Below are 16,977 nucleotides of genomic sequence, written 5' to 3'. Positions count from 1 at the left end.
ACCCCTATAAAGTCGACTAATCCAAAAATGCCATTTGCCACATCTTCGGTATTCTCCGGAGCAGCTCGTGTAATTCCGTGACAGCTGTCGGCAGTTTACGGCACTCTTCGTGCGATTCCGGATGAAAATTGTCCAACATGGCGGACCATCGGGATTCTCAAGTCGAGTTGACCTCGGCACAGACCGAAAAATTGCTCCAATTCCAGGTAAATTCTCGCTTTTCTGTGCTCAAAATATACATCAGGACATTGTGTACACTTCAAGGCTCACAAGGCGTTCAAAAGCTGAGAAAAAATGACAGAAATTTAGTGAAATATCTGGATATTTTGTGGGCGATGTGCGAGAGCGAATGAAAGAGGAAGTATGACTGTGCTATAATAGAGTAGAGTAATTTTTGCGATATAAATGATGCCTTTTAACCGAACCAAAGCAAATAACAACCGTGGTATGCACCGTAGTTTCTGTACCATCTCATATGGTACCTTAAGGTATTATCTAGGTATCATTTTGATGTGTTTAATGGCCGGAGAAGTGATACTAAGACATAAGGCATTGTTGTAAACAATGAGATTTTCATACATGTTAATAATTGCACAATACACGTCATCAGTATGATTTAATAGCGAAGCGGCGTTATGCAAGTGTAAGAAAATTACATAGATATGTCTATATTTTACATATATTTGTGCATGATCATAGCAGCAAATTTCAGTTCAACTTTCGATAGAATTTCAGTCTCTTACCATAAATTATATGATTTCTAGCAACAGTAATATATGTACCTTACCTTGTGTGAGATTGTGTTATAATCTTGAATATTAACTTTGATATTATCTATTGAGATAGATTTGGTTTTGCTTTCTAATTCATCATTGTAGTGGTGTAAGGGTGGGGTCAAAGAAACATACACTTGAAGCCCTGCAGTATTATGCAATATCTATGCAACACCAGCGATTAAGTACTCACAAAACAGTCTGTGATGATTGCGGAAAAATTAGCAGCCATGCATTGCCTCTTAGTCTTACGGGCAAGAGAAGAGGTGATTGGTTGTAACCTTACAGTGAAAATGCCCCAAGCACCATGATATGTACAGTCAGGAAATACTGGGTGCATCAGAAACATTCATAAAAGTGATTTTGTCCTACAGTACTAATTGATTTGTGCAGAAAAAGATTGATGAACTCGGATGTCCATTCTAGCCTTCATATCATACTATTCATAGCCTTTCAAATCTATCCAGTATCTATTATCTTGCATCTCTTATCACCTGGATGTCTAACCTTCATCAGCATAGCCTTCATGGTCATTCATCATTCATTAATTCATTCATTATTAATTATTTCTCTCTTGTATTGTTGTCGCTACAGGACCTGAAATTTCAAATTTTATCCAGTTGCTTGAGTAACTGTTTATATCTTGCATATCTAATTACCTGGATGCCTAACCTGCTTCACCAACATGGCCTTCATGGTCATTCATCATTCATTATTAATTATTTCTCTCTTGTTGTCCCTACAGGACCTGACGGGGATTAATGACCTGGAAAAGTGCAGACAGGTGCTGGACAGACATGGGTGGAACATGGAGGTCAGCTGTTGCTTCTGCTTCACCTCAAGGGAGCAAAATATAATTGTTCTGGGCCTGTCTGTCTGTGTGTGTGTGTGTGTCTGTGTGTGTGTGTCTTGCTCAGGGTTGTCTCTAGCTTTGAATTCTGGTCTTACTCATTTCAATGTTTGGGAGCCCATATTTCTAATTTTCGTTATGAAATTTGCCATTTTAGGCTTGCAGAAATATATTTCCTCTATTTAACGTTATGAGGTTCAGATTTTTTGACAGATAGAGTGAGATTTTTTCCGGTATAACAAACAAATTTCTGGGATGGTCGAAGAGACGGGTCCTGAAGACAGCCCTGGTATTGCTCTCCAAGCAGATGTTGGGGGAGGCTGAATTTCCCAGCTGCCTTAAATACATACAGTCTTACAGTTTTCCCGTCCGTACCCCCTTAGTGACCCATTACTAAAAAGACCTGTATCACTGTAACCAAGAGGCGTTGTGCAGGGATCTTTTAGAATACTAAGCCCAAAGTATTTACCTTTGAACTGCCAACATCAATTTTGAAGTATATTAAAGTTGATTTTTGAGCCTCAGTGACACCTGTCTGGTGCACTCAATTGTGAAACAGCCGTTAACAAGCCTGAGGCAGTTAAACACAGAGAAGGGCAGCTAGGAAAATGTACTACATGTATAGTAATGAATTACTAGTAGCCTCACCCAATTTTACATACTTCCTCAGTGCTGCTTTTTGCGTCTGTGAGACTGGAAGCGTTGCAAAGCAGTATGGATAAGGGGATGAAGTCTGCCATCTCTGATTGCAATGTATCATGTTCCAGGCTGCGGTACATGACACGTTTAACGAGAATGAGGGCCAGCCGCCGGTGTTCGAGCAGCCTGTGGCCAGAGCAGCGCCCCCTAGGATGCCCATGATGAACATCAGCCCCACATACCAAAGGTCCGCTGTCTTAATCAATCTATGAAAACCATTTCTTCTTGGTAGTCAAAGATGACTTAATGTGTTTTTCTTAAGCTTTGCAATGTATTGCATTAATTGATGCTACTTCCCTTGATCATGTGCCTTTAATGTTAAAAAATAGAGAGCGTTTTTGTTTATTCCTTTTGCATGGAAAATATGTTTTTTGAGCCTATTTTTCAAGTAACTTTGGATACGTCTAAAACTAGTGCTGTAAGAGAGTGGAAAAAGAATCAAAGAGAACGTTATGAACTTGCCACAGCAACTGAAACTTACCTTAACTTCTACCTAGTCCCATCCTCATGCCTGAGGGTCGGGGACTATGGTGACAACAGGAACAGATCAAGTCAAATCAAAGACACCAGCGCAGTGGCACTTCTAGATCAAAAACATATATGGGGCCCTACTATAGATATACAGCCCTTAGCAAACATGAACATTTGTGAGTTGATTGAGATGTTCCCTTCTCTCCCTGTAGGGTGTACACAGTCGCACGAAGAAGGCCTCAGGTAAGAAGACTTCTACAGTCAGCTTAAAACTTTCCTTAGTTACAACAATTCACATTTCTAAGAGATGAGTGACTAGAGTGAGTCTGTAGATAAGTGAGAAAGTAAGAGGGTAAGGGAGTTGGTAAGATGTTTATTTATTGCATATATTGTCTGTTCTTTCTTTATTCTTTATTAACAACTGCAACAAGGCAATACATAGTGGAGAGCTGACAAGCTGATTTTGCGGACCTCTCAACATTACAATTTCATTGAATACAACAATAATACTCATGATAAAACACTAGAGGTAATTCATCCAAATATACAATTTAAAACAATGTAATAAACTGTTGTTGCCCTCAATGCTTGCTTTCAAGATTTAAAGACAAAATGAATATTTCTTTTCTCCAATTGTGAACACACTGTTGCTGTTTGTTGTTCTGTGTGCAGGGCTGGATGGCGTGGGGTTATTTCCTGTTGATGTTGCCCTTCCGATTCACATACACAACCATACGGGACATCTTTATGTGGGCATGTAAGTACTTAGGACACATCATGTTGTTACTGCTGTATCTCATCACAATATGGTGCATGTTCCGCACCAAATCTTTTATATTTCAAAATATAAAGAACAAATGGCATCATTTTAAAGCAAAGTCAAACTGTTATTTCCAACAAAATTAGACTTACCAAAATTTTGACTGTCCAACGTGACTGCATATAGTTACATCACAGAAGCGGTTGATTGGTCATTCCTTGACAAAGACTGAGTTGGATGGTCAAAAACTTTTGTGTTTTAAAATCTAAACGTAGTTCAACTTCAGTTCAAAAGAATTTCTACCAAAACAGATGAACTTTGAAGTTAAAATGGCTTTATTGTTGTTATTGTCCACCATGCATGCCATTTTTGATGCGTAGATCTTTGAGATATGGAAACTGTTGAGTATGCTGTAAGAAGTTAAAAGTGCTCAATAATACAATTTCTCAGTATAATGTATTGTCAATTCTTGCCATTACAGATAGACTAATTATTCCTGATCCAAGAAGAAGTAAGTTACAACTCTCAATTTTCTCGTCTTAGTAAATAGATAAACTGACTTTGTCTCTGTAACTTTAAATGATGATACTTCTAGATCTGTTGTCACTGATTGTAATGATTTATTTCTATTTTCTATCTTGTGAAGTCGTTAAAGATTTCTTTAGCTTATGTCCTAGCCTGGGACCTCCTCCCCCCCTACTTTGCCCCTCGCGGGGTCATCTGGGGGTATTTATGATGATGATGATGATGTCTGTATTATTATCAAACATGTATATGAACATGCCTGATGCTAGTATCATTCTCAGTTGTGCGAGACCCCCTGGCTGATGTTGAGTCTTTCATCGCCAAGTTCCAGAGTCTGTATGGGGAGAACCACCCAGTCTTCTACCGGGGATCCTACAGTCAGGTTAGCTATAAAAACTCATTCATGGTTCTTACAATTCATTATAAACTCATTTATTTAAAAGATTATGTAGTAGCAGTAGTAATACATGTAGTATCTATAGTCTGTATGGGGAGGACCACCTTGTCTGCTACTGGGGATCCTACAGTCAGGCTAGCTGTATACTTGATTACAGTTATAGAATTGTTTTGTTGGGCATCCTGTGTTAGTAAAAGAACAATGAGTGTGATTCACACTGTGAAATGCATTTAGCACAACTTTGATTTTAAGGAAACATCCATATCCGACCATATACATCTACAAGTTGTGTACTGTTATGTTTCAAAACCTTATTTTTGATTTTAGGTTCCAGGAGACAGTTGCATATTGCTGTGTTGATTAGATCAAAAGCACATACAATACCATTCTTAAGCACGTAGTTTTGTAAATAAACTCAAGAGGACACAACCATGGGGCCTACACAGCCCATTCTTCTTTGTAATGACCTAATAGTACTAATTACTGATCAATATAACGATGTTTGTGAACATTTCCAGGCTCTGAATGATGCTAAGAAGGAGATTCGTTTCCTGGTGGTCTTCCTGCATGGGGAGAACGACGACCAATCAGCTGAATTCTCAAGGTCAGAGGTCAAAGGCCATGTCAAGGGTCATATTTTCTACTATTTCAGAATCTTAAGTAATGGTTGACAAAAAGCAATTTACAAAAAAAATTGAAGTTCTTTACAAACAAACTCTATGTTTCTTGTTGCCTTGGTCTTAGCATCCGTTCTTTTGAATACAAGTTAAAATTTAAAGATGGCATGTAAATACTATGTACATGCTGAACCAATACATGTATATAGATAAATAAAATGATGGCAAATTTCACTGAGGTCCAATTTCTACATTTCTTTGTTTCAGAACTTCTCTGTGTGCTCCCGAAGTGATCGACTTCCTCGGTGCTAGGTCCCTTTTCTGGGCATGCTCAGTAGAGTTCCCTGAGGGGTTCAGAGGTTAGAATTTCATTTATTGTTTTTAAACAATCTTTGGTTGATTTGATGGCTTCTTTGTCAATCATCATGATAGAGAAGCTTCCTGTTGGTGATTGCAATATTTTTGCCTTTTATGGAACACAAATTGACAGTAGTTGTTTGGGTGATACTTATATTTTTTACTTATTTACTTATTAAAACTACATTCTGCTTCCTTATTTCCTAAGCTTAACAGTACCCCAGGCTCTTCGACCCAGAAGCTACCCGTATGTGAGCCTGATCTGCCTGAGAGAACACAAGATGACTGTGGTCGTTGAGATAATGCATGTACTGTAATGACTTATTGAAGCTTAAACCACATTTAGTATATCTTGGTCTTATTTTTCACCAACAGTATCCCAAGCCCTTCGACCCAGAAGCTACCCGTTTGTGAGCCTGATCTGCCTGAGAGAGCACAAGATGACTGTGGTTGCCAGACTAGAGGGGGTTGTGCCTGCTGACGAGCTGATAGCCAGGCTAATGCACGTCATGGAGGAGAATGAGCCGGCGCTGGCCCAGGTCAGGGCTGACAGGTAAGGCAGCATCTCAGTTTATTCTCTTTCTATATTATACGCTCATTTAGCACGTCGGCAGAATGTAATGCATATGTGGTAATTAGCCTGCTTTTTAAACTTCTTATAACTGCCGAATCCCTTTAACTGGTTCTCTTTGGTCAACATTGCTTCGGAGTAACATCTTTGGACACAACTAAATGAACCTATATGCGAGATATTATCCTTAAATACGCAAACACGACCTTAAATGCTTATGTTCTGCTGACGTGCTGGTTCATTCATTCACCAGACTATATTTAAGTTTATTCAAATCCACACATGTATTTATTGAGGATGGAGCAAAAATCAAAATGCTTGTATAAGAAGCCCTCTCCTCAAAAGCATTACATATAACATATTCACTCACTCACTGTCTCTCTCCCATAGCTTCAAACAAAACAAATGCAAACATAAACTTTGCCAAATACATCAAATTTTGTTGGCTGTGCCACTAGCTGTGCATTGCCATACATGTTGTTAAAAACATTTATGAATGATTACATACCATTTTTCTTTGGATATGGCATTAAACTTTTCTAGTACATGTACATAGTGTAAAACACTATTTTAAATGGATGGCACCATGTTTAAAGTCTTAAGAGGTTTGGAGTCTGACCCGTACTAGGATTTGAATAGGGTCTAGCATAACATGTTGATTCAACTGAACTATGTGTGAACATGTATGTAAGATTGTATAATGATTTTAATGTTGTAGACTAAGTGTATTTTCTGCATTGCTGTATAGGGAGGAGAGAAACTTCACCCAGACTCTAAGAGCTCAGCAGGATGTGGCTTACCTGGAGTCCTTACGAGCAGACCAAGAGAAGGTGGGTGGCCATGTAATATATTGTAGTAACTAAAATCTAGGCACAAATGGTATGTACAAAATAATGTACATGTAGTACCAAAATCTTGTGCTTGTAAAAACCATAAATTCATTAGTGTATTGTAGCCATGTATTGTATATTGTCCAGTTACCAGGGCTAGCTCTTTGTAATTGCCTCTAGCCAGTTGGGTAGCCCTTGATATATTTCATCATGCAGCCAAATAGATTGAATCAAATAACTAGACAGGCTATCTGAAAACACAATATTTCTAGTTGTTGACCAATATTTCATGTACAAGTTCCAAAGTGATATAACTTGAAATATGAATGCTAGATAATGTATTTTTGTTTGTTTGTATGAAGTGCTATGGATGTACTTTAGTAAGTTAACTCATTGTTTTCTTTCCCTTGCAGGAGAGAAAGAAACAGGAAGAGAGAGAAAGAAAGGAGAGGGAGGAGCAGGAGGCAAGAGAAAAGGAGGAGGCAGTGCAGAGAAGGAAAGAGGTCAGAAAGAAACTTCAAGCTTTATTCTGCAAGTTTCACTGCAATTTTGCAAATGACCTGCAAAACATATCCATCATATCCATACACATTCAAGTTGTTAGATCATACAATGTAAGTGCAAATGCACATGCAGCTTTTAGCTAGCTTGGAGTCCAGCCTTTTTAGCTTCAGTCCGCTACCCAAGCTTCGCTAAGAAAGCTAAGAAGGCTGGACTCCAGGCTAGCTTTAAGCTCCCAGCTACATGTAGCCTTTTTGTGCTAATATATACGATAGGAACAGTCAATACTTTTGCATTTGCTGAAGGAACTTGTAAGATCCAGTCCAAAAGAGAAAATTGATTTCCATGGATCCAGAGGATGAGGGTCTAAACCTTGCTTGGCATGATCATGTTTGTCCTTTTGGATGTGTGCTTTTCAATGCCGCTACTACATGTATGTATGTAGCATCACATGAATTCATAATGATAACTTAATCTTCCCATTTTCCTTATTCCCCAGGAGCTAGCCCGACTACGGATAGAGAAGGCCTCCACCATTCCAGATTAACCAGATTTCTAAAGGACACAACGTCTAGCTAGAAATGCTAGGAATCAATCCCGTGACCTCTCTATTCTACTCCTCTGAGCTTTTCAAGCCACTTACCTGTTAGTTTTCCTTATTCCCCAGGAGCTAGCTCGACTACGGATAGAGAAGGCCTCCACCATTCCAGATGAACCAGACGTTGATGACCCAGAAGCCACCAAGATCATCCTAAAACTGCCGAATGGAACACGGCTGGAGCGGCGGTTCCTTATGTCTCACTCTCTAGAGGTGAGGGATTTGTCTGTTTGTGTTTAGGCCTAGGAAAAAAATGTTGTGTTTCTGATAAGGGTCCTTTTCAATCTTTATTCGTTTAAATCAACATGGCAGATATACACATGATATTATACAATATACATCTCATGTAGGGTCCTCAAACAATCAGGGTCAGTAGCTAGGGTTTTTCTTTTTTTCTTGTCCTTTTTCTTTCCATTTTGTAGATTCCAACAAAGGCATCAGGACAAATGTATTTTCTACATCATACTGCAATTATACAATTACACATGTAGATATTGTACAATTTTTACTAATTTTTACATCAACTTTCTTTCATTCATGTCACTTTTTATTTGCAGAATGCGAAGCATTGTTTTTGGCTTATACATGTACATTGTATGTCTGTGTCACTGCAGTTCCTGTATGTTTTGACAGAGGGCTCTTCCTACCTGAGGGGTTAAATTACGTCTTATCTGACTGCAATGTTATCATCTTCTTTTCCAGGACGTATACCACTTTGCATTCTGTCACAAAGACGCACCAGACGAGTTTCAGATCGTCACAAACTTCCCGCGGAGAGTGCTGCCCTGCCAGGGGACCGAGGAAGCCCCCGAAGTCATAACGATAAAAGAAGCAGGTCTAGGCAAATCAGAGGTTTTATTTGTACAAGATATAGGTGACTAGGGTGAGTATATCATGTAGACAAAACGTGGGAAAGATCCTGTGAATTGAAAAAAATTCAGTTGTACACAATTTGAAATTTGGTTCAATCGTCGGCAAGTATAGGTACAAAAGTTGTTTGTTACGAAACGAAGCTGCACTGGAAAAAAATTGTAGAAGAAAAACAATGTAAGAGCTTTGCATTTATTTTACGGTTAAAACCATGTACCCAAGTTCCATTATCAATAGAAGGAAAATACTACACATCAATGAGAATCACCCAAAACAAATTAGGTCACTGTCTATCTATGAACATGCTTTCCAATACAGCACACGGAAAATGAAGTGAAAAAGAAAGAAGGTATCATGCACACACATTAGCATCTTCCAAAATTGGCCTAATATGGGTTTATGCAAGTCCGATAGCCTCTATGGCCTGTCGTTGTCTATTGCTTCTTCTAAGTTTTGTTGTCATTTTTGTTTGTTCGTTGAAGATGGATGTTACAGGAGTATTTTTTTCTTCTTGTCTTTTATAATCACCAGTTTATTGACCATATGCAAGACGTGTCACAATACATTTAAATCATACTTGACAGTATGATGAAACATTTACAGACTCACTGAACACAAGATTTTGTTATGGCTGTTATTTTCAAGCCTTGTACAACCATCCATGAAAATCAATAAAACATACAATCTTTGATGAAGGTTAGAGTCTTAGACATCCTAGGTTATAAGACACACAAGTTAACAGTTATGTGCTCAGGCATCTGGCTAGATTATGTAAACGGTCATACGTTTCTTTTGGCGTCCACTACCTTTTGACATCTGATAAAAGATAATGGATACTACCTGAAATGTATGACTGTTAATATAATCTATCAAGCTATTTGAGTAACTTTTATCTTGTGTGATAGATCCTACAGCTATAATGTAGTGGAAAACACTCTTCCCAGTTTTAAGGCAGTCCTGTTCTACTCATTCAAGAGTCGAGAAACAACTACCATAATTTGTGGTGATATTTTTTAGAAAGGGGTCACAAATGTATTGTCTACGTTGATGTACCACCAATATATGTGACTATCTCACACAGATGTGTACCTTTCAAATACCAACACACACTATTTTACTTGTAGATTTCCATTTGAACTGTTGAAGAAAGTCTGTCCAAGAGAACACATTGGTTTAAACAACCTCTATCTCTTCCACAATCATACACAGAAATAGTCAATATTATTGTTTTGTTGATGTTAATCTATGCAGTATTACAATTAAAATTTTCTCTTCTTGATATAGTTATCAATGAACATTTGGGACATGGGGTCAGGCAACTTTATAATTTAGGATGTAGCAGCAAGCCAGCAAAAAAAGTTGAAAAGTTATACCTGGTCCAATAATATTATCACAGAAACCTTAAACTTTGAATATCAAATATGGTAGCTGAACACTTGCGATGTACTCTAACTTGTTGGCAGATGGGTATGTGTGAAAAAGGTTAACTTCTTTGATATATGTTGTAGAGATTTTATACATTATTTCCCTACACAAAGTAAAACATTATCAACAAGCTTTAAATCAGTCCTTGACCGAGACGGGGGCTGATACAGACTACCAGGAACTTTGACCTGTTGCTGATGTCATTCTTCCATTTCAACTTGTGAAAGGTCTGAGGATTGATCGAAAACTTTCAGTTAAGCTTTTTACTTTGTGTACGAAAATAGCATATAAAATCTTAACAATGTTAATTACTGTCACATGTGAACTTTCAGTGGAATTCTTTGATATACCTAAAGTTCTTCAGATTTATTGTAAGTGTACATATGTTCACGGATAAGTTAAAAAAAATATAAGGTATAATATGAATAACTGAAATACATGTACAGTAATTCCTTGATACCTCAATTTTTATAATCTGAGAGTTAGATGCACAGAGTAATGGCTGGTGTTTGTGTTTCAAGAATACTTTTTTTTGTTGCTCAAAGGCAACATAGGAAATCGGTCAGAATCATACTATACCACTTGGGTGTTGACGGTCAGGTTACACTTATTCATTGCAGCTGTCTGTAAAGAGTTGGTCCTAGCATGGACCCTAGAGGAACACTATGAATGTGGTTCTTTAATTTACTTTTTCTTCTTGGAATCCGTTCTGCAAGCCTGAAGATGCCGATTTTATACTCTTATTTAGAAGAGCATTATGTTGCATCACCAAAGAAACACACTTCAATGTGACCATTTGTTTACATTGTTCTTGCTTTCATCATATATAAAGGACACTGGACTTAGTACTAAAGTTCAAATGTTGCCAGTAAGATGAAGGCTTAAACAGCCTTTTTGGAATTATGATCAAAACATGTGTCTTATAAAGCATATCATCCAAATTACATATTTGAAATCGGACTCAAAGACTGAACATTTAGGGCTGTTCTTGTTGGTTTAAAACAAGGGAAAGCATTTAGGTTCTTGAAATTGCTATAATTGTATAGACAGTTGGATAGCAGGGGAAAGGATGGAGTTAGCCAAAAAGCCTTTATGTACATGTAATTAAACAGCCAGATGTGGTTCAAGTCATCGGTAGATTTTTCATGTATGGGCTCGTTGAGTAGTACTTGTTAGGTTTTACTAGCAGCTGTCATTTTATATTGTAACGGCCAGAGCAGGCATGATTCAGTTGGACTATACTGAATCTCAGACTATGTTTAAGAAGCCATAAGATTGATGCAAGGCACAATATAACCATATTGTATCATACACAAACAGGAAAGCCAGGCATTATTTTTCATCCGAAAATCATTTCATCAGGTTAGTACATGTAGAACGTAGGAGATTCTTTTTACACAACCAGTTACTATCACCTGCTGACGTTTCGGTGTCTGTCAGACACCTTCATCAGAGCTTCTGACTGGAGTACTGCTTCTCCAATCCAAAGAATCCAATATCCTGTCATTTTTCATATCTTCACTGAAATGGTTCAGAGTTCCCCAATGTGTCGGCACACACTGTTTTGAACATACACATTGTAAGTTGTAGTTGACAGATCTTAGCAGTAGAGGGTAGCACTTAAGGCTTGTAATAATGACTTGGATTATGGTCATTTATGATATTTATTTCAGCCTTCAGTACATTAAATACTTCAGTCATTGTCAAGACTTGATACATATAAAAGAAAATGTGATGCTTTTTTCATTGAATTAGGCTATGTGAGACAGGTAGTACAATGTGATATAACCGGTACCATTGGCTGCCACATGCCCATAATACATTGAAAACTGCCCAAGAAGACCACTCAGGGACCGATACAATCTATCTATGCTATCTAGACTATGTTGACAATTGGTCACTATAGATAGGATCTTTAGTGCTTGTGCCAATGGGGAAAATTATCTAAAGGACCACCAAGAAGTGGCCACATTGGCTATGTTGTACATATGTAGTGGTGGTCAGGTGTACAGGATAATGACTTTACACCAATGGCCAGGTGGTCCCTATGAGTTGGTCACTAATCCACAGGTTTGACTGAGTGGTTATGATACCGAATATTGTTTTTATGGTCATGATTATTATCATTATTACTATTACTATTAACAACCGGGTACGTGTAAAATCTGAGCATGGGCGAACCCTGACCCAGGAAACGACGGTAGCCTATGACAGTCCCATTCGTTAGATTCCATACTGTATTTCTGTGTAGCACACGAGCTCACCAAATACAAGTCTGTTTCCATAACAACACAGCTGTCGAAATACTGCCCTGTGATTGGCTTGTAGAGTTTCGTCCACTGACGCGTGATGACGTCATAGGACTGAAAGTCTCGCACAATCCCGCTCATGAGATCCCACTGACCCAGAAGATATAGTTTTTCCTTGTAAGACGTCATGCACTGAACGAAGCGCATGTAAGGAACGATTTCAACGTCTTCCCAAACGTCTTCCTCTGGGTCGTAACTTGTAAGCATTTCGTCCATTGGTTGCACGATTGTCGTGTAGATACGCCCTCGGCAAGAGGCACCGCAAGGTTGCGCCGTCTCCCTCGGGAGAGAGGCGGCACCCACCCAAGCACGACCCCGTAAGCTGTACGCTTCCACAGTGGACAGCAGCTTTTTAACGCTGCTACTCTGAGAGGAGAAGCTAACACATCCGCCTAGAGCGTAGATGTAGTCATCGTGAGGTATAAGAGCGAAGTGCGCTCTGCATTGGTTCATACAGGGTAATTCCTTCCAGTTGTTCGTTAGAGGGTCGAAGCAAGTGGCAACTTGTTGCATCTGCGTACATTCGGATGAAGAGTATCCTCCGACCACGAAGATGTAGTTGTACAAAACAGCTACTCCGCATGCGTGAGTACAGAGCAATGGCGGGAGATCGCAGCCTGTCTGCCACTGTTCTGTGACGTCATCGAGGAGAAGGATATTCCGGGAAATGTCTGATCTTTCTTTGCTGCTGTCATCGTAAGAGCCCATGCCAAATAAATATCGTTTGCGGGCGTGTCGTCTCTTAACCACAGAGTCGATGAGTTCACTAGACAAATGTTCGAATGTCCTAGAACTGATTACGTCTAAGAAGTTTTCCGTTAGGAACTTTAAGACGGCCTCTTTGAGCTTTGGCAAACAATGGGTCTCCGCCACTGAGAGAAATTCGATACAGTTGGTGACGCTTACGTGACGTAATGAATGCTCTATGACGCCGTGCATCTGAAGAAACACAGCGGCTGTCAGTAGGTTCTCGTTTATCTCACACCGAAGTTTCCCCGTCTCCAGAAACACCAGAAGGTCTCTGAAAACTTTGGCAGACACGTCATGAAGCACCGCGGAATTCTGGGTAGTTTCCTTCATTCCAGAAGCAAACATGGCGGCGAAGAAGTCACTGTTGTCCATAAGCGTCCTCTTACTGACCTTGAAAGTCTTCTTATCTACCAAAATCGTTGCCATATCGTCTGCCCCGTGGTCTTTGCAGCTGGTCGCCATTTTTGGTGTAGTAAAAATAGCAGCTATAGCTGGGCCTGTCAAAGTCTATTATTAACGGGCGTGTATTTTTAGCCGAACCATGTTTTGCTAAGCTACGTACCATTAACACCCAACAACATGGGAGATAGATCTGTCCGTTTACATTATATATGATGATTCTTGTTATGTTGATCAAGAAAACATACACCAACGAGTTAATTTTAGGGGAAAGCACAGTTTCCGGTGTTTAGATAAATGATGACCTGAAATGGCATACATGCTGTGTTCAAAACATCCATAATGCGCCACAGAGTATACAATAAGGAAATACACATCAATGATCGTGACAGAAAGTGCATCTGTTTTCTGATAAATGGCGACCTTTAGCCCTACATAACTGCGTGTCCAAGCCTGACCTAGTCCACCGAGGCTAGTGACGTCAGGGCCAAATATTGCTGCACCGCTGCATCGAGCTGCGACCTTCGTGGATCTGGTTTGAAAGATTCAGAAGCTTAGATTATTTCTGTGAGTATTCACTTTACCAATATCTTCATTTTATCGTTTCCATTGACTCTAAGCTTCTGCCATGCACGATGATGATGTCCTAGCATGGTAGATATAAGGATGATGTTTAAAGGCCATATTTCTAAAGATTTTTAAATCCTAATCAGCACATGGGTACATCCATAGTTGTGATGCTGTGGTATTAATTTCACAAACAGCGAAGACCTACTACTTAAGCTAAATACGCCATCTTTTATTTAGCTCGTATCAACTTACTACATTTGGCATATGAAATACAGTGCGGTATAGTGAATCCCGCAAGGTGGCGCAATGATTTAATGGCATGTAACTTGTACAAGATTGATATAAGTAGCCAGTAGTATTTGACTTACTTTGTACCTGTTACAATCGTTGTGCAATAAACTTTGACTTCACTTGACTTGTTTAAATCACGACCTCAGATCATAATGATAGAATAACGATGTCATCAGGAAAATGAAACCAAAAGTTCTAATGCAGTACCAAGAAAAGTCACCATGGGGCCCTTCTTTTTCGATTGGCAAAGACCTAAACGCCTACGAAATTCCATACCAACTCATCCATAACTTTTATAGTTATGTCATCAAACTAGAAAAAAAGTTACAAACACTACCAAAAGCATAACCTTCTTGCATCCAAGACAGTAACCAATTTGCGACCGAAATTCATTGGTTAATGAAAGACCATTCAGGTAGTTTGGAGATCGTTTGTAATTGAAGGTCGACTGAAATACCTTTAATATCATAAAAAGACCTTGAAAATCATTGGAAGATCATTGAAACACCTTAGAAATCACTGAATTGAAAAGATCGCTAAAAGATCACTGAGAAACCTTTTCATTAGAAGATCTTTGAAAGACGTTGAAAATCAATGGCAGATCATAGGAAGACCTTGAAAATCATAGAAACTCGTTGACGCCGCTGAGCGCTCACCGAAACCGCCTGTAAAATTTGTGGACGTTCAACGGACTCGTGAGCGTAAAGTCCCCACTTACGACCATTGACTGGTGTTGAGCAATAGCTGAAATTTACGTGTCTGTACTTAAATACTGACGTCTCGTGGAGTGCTACTTTGTCTAAACCACATAAAAGAGGGAATTCATATCTTTGTATGATGAAAATTGTCGTAAAAATTGGCCTCGCGTTGCAAGTTCGCTGTTTTCATTGCCGAAATCCCATTCGACCAATTAGAAGCCATGCTTTTTAACAAGCATCAAGCTGACGCAAATGAATTGGTACATGTACGCTGGAGCTTTACAACAATTGAACTCTATCATTACGTAATATATGGTTACATGTAGCTTATTAGTTCCATTCCTGTCATTAAAATGTGGCCTATTGAGGGTGGCTTTTATTGCGTCACAAAGGAAAAAAAATCACTGCTCGTAAACAATAAATTAGTCATTTTGAGTAAATTGTATGTCATTCTTTGAATCGTCTTCGTAGCATTCAACACTAAAAGAAAAGACGTAAAACTAGTTTCTATTTGTGCTACCTCCCCAACTTTCATTCATTGGCAATGAATAAGCTAAGGAGGATATCGCTCGAAACGCCCTAAAGGTATCCCCGTTTCCCATCTAGTTGTAGAAAATGACCCGCCTATGGATATTTGGTTTTAAGGGCGTCATAGTTTGGCCTTAAAAGATTGGGGTTTTTGATTCACTGCGGACGAAGAGTCGTTAAGTATCTCACCATAAAAAGAGGCGCCGAGATTCTCATTGCAATGATATAATATGCATACATATGAAATACTGTTTACTATTTTTATGGACTTTTCCCATTTTCTACAGCAATAAAACAGCAGATGTACTATCAGATAGGCGCCAGATTTTAACCAACAAATTTTATATGAATATCCTTGAAGTAGTAAAAATCCTACCGACCATCAAAATTGCTGTAAAAATCCTACCGCCCATTAAAATTGCTGCCAGAAATTGCCTTCGGAAATGAAACCTACTCAAGGTTTTTTTATTGGCATAACTGATTCTTTATAGCGTGGAAATGGGCTTCCGTGCAGGGGCGTCGGCTGGTCTGCATGGGGCTACTTTTGTTGCTGAAATGAAATAGTAGAAAAAGAAAAACTGGGTCGAATAATTTGTCAGGGGTTGCTGGTCATAGAGTGATGCATTTGCTGCTACTGAAAACACATCGATACCTATATTTACACCATTAGTAATCACTACTAAGAAGCGAGAAGAAGCCAAATCCACGTGATCATTAGACTAGTGCTAGCTTGTCATTGTATATATATGTATTTGTAAACTGTGACGTTTTCTGTTGTTGTGACTTGTACTGAACTCAGTGGGTATTTGTGCACAATAAACGTTTTCATTCATTCATTCAATAATAACGCTTCTTGCAATTCCTATTCTATTGAGCAACCTTTTAACGTACCCTGGAGAAGGCTAGCCGAAACCTCTACGCCCCGAAAAGAAAGCCATATTGGGTTCTATGAACATCCAGTTATGCCAATAAAAGTCTATATTCTGTCATTGTCATTACGTCTTCCATTGCTTACAAAAGAGAAGTCAAACCCTTCACTAGTTATAGACAATTACGTTTGTATAATTTAGATAAGCAGCTTTATACCTATTTTGTACCCTGGTCTTTTATGTATGTTATTTGCATTTAGCCTTCGGGCATGAATTTGCAATAAACTTATTATTATTAACTTAGCCTCTGCACTTAGAT

General features: G+C 38.8%; 2 protein-coding genes across 4 annotated transcripts; one reads left to right on the top strand and one right to left on the bottom strand.

Moving 5' to 3' along the window:
* Positions 1-74: 74 nt before the first annotated feature.
* LOC136424126 (FAS-associated factor 2-like) lies at positions 75-10,098 on the top strand. 3 transcript variants are annotated; one of them, XM_066412569.1, is made up of 14 exons: positions 75-206; positions 1,519-1,587; positions 2,391-2,509; positions 3,006-3,036; positions 3,466-3,550; positions 4,035-4,064; positions 4,360-4,460; positions 4,994-5,079; positions 5,360-5,451; positions 5,825-6,002; positions 6,769-6,850; positions 7,264-7,353; positions 8,019-8,162; positions 8,652-10,098. In XM_066412569.1, exons 1-14 carry the CDS (start codon positions 138-140, stop codon positions 8,829-8,831), a joined length of 1,356 nt encoding a protein of 451 aa, XP_066268666.1. In that variant the 5' UTR covers positions 75-137; the 3' UTR covers positions 8,832-10,098. The 3 variants fall into 3 exon arrangements, with proteins under 3 accessions (XP_066268666.1, XP_066268665.1, XP_066268667.1); XM_066412568.1 differs by having other exon boundaries at positions 4,348-4,460; XM_066412570.1 differs by lacking the exons at positions 8,019-8,162; positions 8,652-10,098 and adding an exon at positions 7,851-7,904 and having other exon boundaries at positions 4,348-4,460.
* Positions 10,099-12,385: 2,287 nt separating this feature from the next.
* Positions 12,386-13,765, bottom strand: LOC136424584 (kelch-like protein 42). Its single transcript, XM_066413196.1, has one exon. It carries the CDS (start codon positions 13,763-13,765, stop codon positions 12,386-12,388), a length of 1,380 nt encoding a protein of 459 aa, XP_066269293.1.
* Between the last annotated feature and the right edge of the window lie 3,212 nt (positions 13,766-16,977).

This window comes from Branchiostoma lanceolatum, chromosome 18 (assembly GCF_035083965.1).
Source record: "Branchiostoma lanceolatum isolate klBraLanc5 chromosome 18, klBraLanc5.hap2, whole genome shotgun sequence".
Classification (NCBI taxonomy): domain Eukaryota; kingdom Metazoa; phylum Chordata; class Leptocardii; order Amphioxiformes; family Branchiostomatidae; genus Branchiostoma; species Branchiostoma lanceolatum.
Note: the sequence above shows the minus strand (reverse complement) of the source record. Positions and strands in the feature narration are given on the sequence as shown.